Raw genomic sequence first — 6,705 nt, 5'->3', positions numbered from 1 at the left:
AGGAACTTGGGCATGGTAAGTGCCTGTAACCAAAAGTAGAATTACAGAGGGAGGAGGATTCCTGGTGCTCAATGTCCAGCCAGTCTAGTCCAGTGAGAGATCCTGTCTCAAAAACACACAGACTGGTAAGATTGCTCAGTGGGTAAGGGTGGGCACAACCAAGCCAGACAACCTGAGTTTCATCCCCACAACCTCGATGGCGGAAGATGACTGACTCCCTCGGGTTATTCTCTGACCTCCACATGGATGCCATGACACACACACACAGGCCTGCACATATACATTCACACACAGTAATAACTTTTTTTTAAAGGTATGAGTGATGAGGAAAGACACCAGCTCGACCTCTGACCTCCACATAGATGGGCACATGTACACACAGAAAAGAATTTTAGAACTGAGACGAGATCTGGGCAGGGCCAGGGCTTAGGAATCCTGTTCCTACCACGTGGGCACTAGGGAGTCCACGACACCGAGGCCCAGGGATTACCGATCCACTGGTTCTTCCTCTTTTCTCTCTTTTATGAAGCAGGCTGCCTCTCCATCCCTTGCTTGCTGACCACAGGTCCTTCTGAGTCATCAGGACCAATAGGGTTCTCCTAGACTGTGGTCACCATGGCGACTGAGCTAGGCAGAGAGGATTCTGATGGACTTCACTCAGCATCCCCTCCTCCCAAACCATCTTTTCTGGTGGTTGGCCCAGCCCCCCTCCCCTTCCTAGTCTCTAACACCACTCCCAACCCCATCTCTTTGGGGACTCTTGTGTCTTCTTTTTGGTCAAGACAGGGCCTGGATATTTTGAGTCTACTAAATTTGAATCTTTTTTAGTTGGTTGCCTTTTTTTTTTCTTGAGGCATTATCTCATATATCACAAACGGGTAGCATCAAGGACGACCTTAAACTCCTGGCCATCCTGCCTCCATTTCCCAAGTGCTAGACTGGTTTTGAGTGCTGGCTGGAACCCAGGGCTTTATGGGTGCTAGAAAGCCACTCCACCAAACGCTCTGTGTCCTTAGCTATTTAGTCCTTTGTCAATTTAGTTTTTGGTTTTTGGTATGTACGTGTGTGTGTGTGTGTGTGTGTGTGTGTGTGTGTGTGTGTGTGTGTGTATCTATTTTGTTTTGTTGTTTTGTTTTGTTTTTTAACTCAAGCTCACTATGTAACCCAGGCTAGCCTGGAATCCAAGCTCCTTCTACCTCAGCCTCCCAAGGAGCTGGGATTACAGGTGTGCACCATCATACCCCACTTGTCTTTCTTTATCTGTGGGACTTGGCTTGGTTGTTCCCAGGCTAGAGATATTAGGCAAATTGCTGGTCTCTTTCCAGCATCTGTGTGGCGGGGACACCCATGCTTCCTCTACAGGCTCCTTGCTGTGAGCATTGTATCACAGTCCACTTCTTGCTATATCGCTATCCTACTCTGTGACAAGAATGGGGTCGTAAGGTCTTAGCAGGAGCCTGGGATTGTATGAAGTCTCTGGGTTCATATCCACGGAGGTGCCATATACACGGTGTTGTGTGACGTTCCCTGGGGAAAACATCAACAAACATGGTGCCAGATCCAAGAACGGATTCCACCCCGGTCTAGCTTATTGAGCCAGTAAGTTTATTGGGGTTACTTACAGGAACATGGAGGAGACAAAGGCAGCTGCATCACCAAAAGCCCTGACCAGCATGGGTGATGAACTGCGTCCCTGGAGCTTCCCACACAGCTCAAAGGCAGCTCCACCACAGAGAGTCTCCTTTCCCTAGCAACTGTATTAGCGGCTTTGGAGTCTTGTAAGTTTCAGGATCTTCCTGAGCCCTGTGAGGTCTGGAGTTTGGGTATTTTGTTATTTGCTTTGTTTTGGTGAGCGTAGTCCCACTATGGTAAGCCTGGCCTGAAACTCACTGTATAGACCAAGCAGGTCTTGAACTCACAGAGATCCACCTGCCTCAGCTCCTTAGTGCTAGGATTAAAAGTTGGTGTCACCATGCCCAGAGCCTTGTGAGTTTTTTTGACGTCCTGTGTTTTCCGGAGCTCTCCTCCAGAAGGGAATGTTTCTGTTTAAAAACATAGCTACATGGGTATTGGTTACAGTTACTCTCTGACCTCTACATACACACCATGGGGTACACACCCACTCAGATGCATCATGCACACACACACATAGAACATAACCAATAAGGGGCTGGATGGCTCAGTGGCTAGAAGCACTTACTGCTCTTGCAAAGGACCCAACTTAGGGTATTACTGCTGTGAACAGACACCATGACCAAAGCAAGTCATATAAAGGACACCATTTAATTGGGGCTGGCTTACAGATTCAGAGGTTCAGCCCATTATCATCAAGGTGGGAGCATCACAGCATCTAGACAGGCATGGTTCAGGAGGAGCTGAGAGTTCTACCTCTTCATCTCAAGGCTGCTAGGAGAAGACTGACTTCCAGGCAGCTAGGATTTTTTTTTTTTTTTTTTTTGGTTTTTCGAGACAGGATTTCTCTGTGTAGCCCTGGCTGTCCTGGAACTCACTCTGTAGATCAGGCTGGCCTCGAACTCAGAAATTCACCTGCCTCTGCCTCTCAAGTGCTGGGATTAAAGGCGTGCGCCACCACTGCCCAGCTAAGATGATGGTCATGATGGTCTTAAAGCCACAGTAACACTCCTACTCCAACAAGGCCACACCCTCTAATAGTGCTACTCCCTGGGACGAGTACATACAAACCGTCACAGGTTCCCAGCATCCATGTGTGTGGCTCACAACCATTCATAGCTTCAGTTCCAGGGAATCAGATGACCTCTTCCGGCCTCCAAAGGTAACAGCATTCACCTGTGTGCGTGATTCCACACACATGTGCACACTCCTACACCCCCACACACAAACACACCCACACAGAGACATAAAATAAATCTTGAGGCTAGAGTGATAACTTGGGGTTTAAGAGCACTGACTGCTCTTGCAGAAGGCCTGGGTTCCATCCCTAGCACCCATGTGGTGTCTCACACCCATCTGTAACCCACCCTAGCCCCATGAGATCCCCTCTTCGAGCCTCCAAGGGCATTAGGTATAAATGCAGTCTACGGGGATACATGCAGGCAAAACACCAATGTACATAAATTTAAAAAAAAAAAGGAAAGCTTCTTTAAATTTTATAAAAAAACAAAAAAAATAGTCTTTAGAATCAAATTAAATTTTTCATTGAAGTAGGAATTCAGGGCTGGAGAGGTGGCTCAGTAGTTAAGAGGACCTGAGTTCAATTCCCGGGCCCCACACAGTGGTTTGCAATCATCTCTAACTCCAGTTCCGGTGGATCGGATGCCCTCTTCCAGTCTCCATAGGCACCAGCACACACTTAGTGCACAAACAAGAAGAGAACGCGCACATAAAATAATAGTAATAAGATAGACTTCTTCTAAAAGAAGTAGGACTTCACTATGGCATTACCAACTCTGCTTTACAGTGAAGGAAACTAAAGCCGGACACAGATAAAACAACTTGACAAGTGTTTCAGGCACCTGGCATACCATCTGCCATCCAGGATGTCACCTACTTAGCCCTCCTTAGATGGGACCTTTGGCTCATTTGTTGGTTGAATGAGGACACTAAGGGCTGGAGATGTGACACAATAGATAAAAGCACTTGCTGCCCTAGCAGAGGACTTGAGTTTGGTCCCCAGCACCTATGTCTGGTGACTCAGAAACGTCAGTAATTCCAGCTCCGGGGGGAGGGGGGAGGTGTCCAGCGCCCTCTTCTGGCCTCCTCAGCAACTGCAGTCATCTGTACATACCCAAAGAGACACACACACATACACACACACACACACACATACACACATAAATAAAAATATTTTTAAATGAGGAAACTGAGACCCAGAAACAGACAAAACAGTCTCTTAAGGCCTCCGCCATCCATCCACCTCTGCCTACCCCTGGAGCACTCGGCCTGGTCTGACATGGGAATACCCAGGCCCCAGCCATGTCATCAACACTCTCCTCTGTGTCCCTCACCCCCTGCAGAGCTGCCCTCCTCAGAGCACCTGAGCGTGGCTGATGCCACCTGGCTGGCCCTGAACGTGGTGTCTGGTGGCGGGAGTTTCTCCAGCTCCCAGCCCATCGGTGTGACAAAGATTGCCAAGTCTGTCATCGCCCCACTGGCTGACCAGAACATCTCCGTGTTTATGCTGTCCACCTATCAGACTGACTTCATCCTGGTGAGTCAACGTCGTGGTGAGTGGCCGTGCTCAATCCCAACTTTCTCCGTGTAACACACACACACACTCACACACACACACTGCTTCTAGCACACTCATTCTCCTGTCCCGTCTGCTGCTCCACTCCTCACCTCAGGAGATGGGGAGATCTGGGACTCAGAGACTCTGCTTCCTGTCCTCAGGTGCGAGAGCGTGACCTGCCCTTCGTCACTCACACCTTGTCCTCGGAGTTCACCATCCTACGGGTTGTCAATGGAGAAACGGTCGCGGCTGAGAACCTCAGCATCACCAATGGCTTTGTGAAGCCCAAGATGGGTGAGTTGGGATGGAGGGAAAGGTCCCCAGTAGAAGGTCCCACTCTCAGAAGACACCTGCTGTTCACTGGATTCCAAGTGATGCAGCCAGCAATGGCCAGAGATCGCTCCCAGACCAGACCAGCTCACAGTGCCTCAGGGTGGCTACTTGCAGTAGGGACCATGGAGTTGAAGCTTGGAGCACAAGGAGCTTAGCCAGGTGGTGGCTGTTGGCTAGGACATTCTCAGCAACCAGAACACCATGTACAAAGGCCCAGGGTCCTGAAGGGAAACTTAAGAATCCATGTAGTGTGTGTGCTGGGGGTGGAAAAGCTAAGGTTGAGCCCAACTGCTACACACAGATGCTCTACTCTGGCCTTGATACTTGTGTCCTATCCTCTTCCAGTCCAGAGGCCAGTGATCCACCCACTATCCAGCCCAAGCAACAGGTTCTGCGTCACCAGCCTGGACCCTGACACGCTGCCCGCCGTTGCCACCCTCCTCATGGATGTGATGTTCTACTCCAATGGGTAGGTCCCTGGGGTTAGGTGCTGGGGTAGGGGACAGACATGGAAATACTGTTCCACCCAGGAGCCCTGTCTGAGGGCAAAGACCTTATTCCACCCAAGAGCTCAGTCTGAAGGAGAAGACCTAACTCTAACTGTAAGCCTAGTCTGAGGGAGGAGGCACCATCTGCCCAGGAGCCTGGTTTGAAGGGGAGACACACAGACCTGCCCAAGAAGCAAGTCTAAGAGAAGAGGCCTGGTTGCACCAAGGAGCCCAGTCTGAGTGGAGAAGGGACTCTTCTACCCTAGAGCCCACTCTGAAGGGGGAGGCGTATATGTGCCTATCTAGCTATTAAATTCTTCCTACCCTCTCATGGTGTTTTCTGAACCTTGATGGTAGGGTTGGGGGTTAATACAGATGTCTCATTTAGGACTGGTCACTCAAGAGTCTCCCCCAGTGCCTTAACCAGGTGAGTCTCGGCATTAACTGCCGCCTGATGCAGAAAGGTGCTCTCCTCGCTAAAGTTGAGGGCAGCACTAATCCATGAGTCATGAATATAAATATTTAGAAGGCAAAATAACAACTAGGTTTTTCCCAAGGGCCTGTAACCTCCCAAGCCACGGGCTTTTGACCAGGTTTCCAGTACCTGGTTTACAGAATTCCCTCCTGTAAAGCAGGTCCTAGAGGCAAGCAGGAAGTGGTTGGTTACCCCAGTAACATCATGCCACTATGACACCAGTGGCTCCGCCTTGCCTGGCGAGTTGATATTGTAACATTCAGGGTCTAAGACTTCCGGGGGCTTCTGATGGAGGCAAGACACGCCCCAAGCCCAGCCTCTCACACTGGTGGGTGGCGGATAGCATGAAGGAAACCCCACCCTCACGGTTTCTTCTTGATCCCCAGAGTGAAGGACCCCATGGCTGCCAGTGACGATTGTGGCCACATCCGCTTCTTCTCCTTCTCACTCATCGAGGGTTACATCTCACTGGTGATGGATGTACAGACCCAGCAGAGGTGAGCAGGGCCCTGTGTGGATATGACAGGGGGTCTGGGCGGGAGCGTGGACTTTCTTCCTGTTCCGTCCACCCTATCTCCTTCACTGGAGTTGTTCCTATAGGTGCAGGGGTCATCCCAGGTCCACAGCAAGATGGTGCCAAAGTGGAGATTGGAACCATAGTCCCAAAGCCACCCGTCCCCAGTGTCTCACCCCAGCATTAGCTTCCCACCCTGCTGCCAATGGCACCGACACGTCCTTTAATCTTGGACTCTGTCCCACCTGAGATACACCAGAGCAGGGGGAGAACCAGTTAGCCCTGCCTCAGACGCCTCTTACTTCCTCTCTAGGTTCCCGAGTCATTTGCTATTCACGAGTGCATCTGGAGAGCTCTGGAAGATGGTGCGAATAGGAGGACAGCCCTTGGGATTCGGTGAGCCCGAGGGCTCCAACGCCTCTATGCAAGAGTCAGGCAGGCAGTTCCCAGGGCGCCTGGCCAGGTCCACCCTATGTAGTGGTCTAGACAGGAGATTGATGCTAAAGGAGACTGAAGCCCCTCTTCTGACAGATCCCTTGCCAGTGGTGTGACATATATAGGAAGGCCTCGGGAGATCAATGAGTGGACTTTACCAGAGGGCTCTTACCCCATCCCGCAAGCTGAAAAATACAGTGGGACTGGGGGCGTGGCTCAGTGGTAGAGCCCCTGCCTAGAATCCCCCAGT

At 50.6% G+C, this 6,705-nt stretch overlaps 1 protein-coding gene across 1 annotated transcript in view; it reads left to right on the top strand.

Moving 5' to 3' along the window:
* Castor2 (cytosolic arginine sensor for mTORC1 subunit 2) overlaps positions 1-6,705 on the top strand; it is a 35,425-nt gene that overhangs the window by 26,846 nt on the left and 1,874 nt on the right. Inside the window, exons 3-7 of the mRNA XM_028766165.1 lie at positions 3,996-4,189; positions 4,372-4,504; positions 4,889-5,012; positions 5,893-6,003; positions 6,334-6,416. Of these exons, the coding sequence (XP_028621998.1) occupies positions 3,996-4,189; positions 4,372-4,504; positions 4,889-5,012; positions 5,893-6,003; positions 6,334-6,416 (645 nt within the window). The remainder of the gene's footprint in view (positions 1-3,995; positions 4,190-4,371; positions 4,505-4,888; positions 5,013-5,892; positions 6,004-6,333; positions 6,417-6,705) is intronic.

This window comes from Grammomys surdaster, unplaced genomic scaffold, assembly GCF_004785775.1.
Source record: "Grammomys surdaster isolate TR1022 unplaced genomic scaffold, NIH_TR_1.0 166, whole genome shotgun sequence".
NCBI lineage: Eukaryota > Metazoa > Chordata > Mammalia > Rodentia > Muridae > Grammomys > Grammomys surdaster.
The sequence above is the reverse complement of the archived record's forward strand: the minus strand, read 5'-3'. Positions and strand labels throughout refer to the sequence as shown.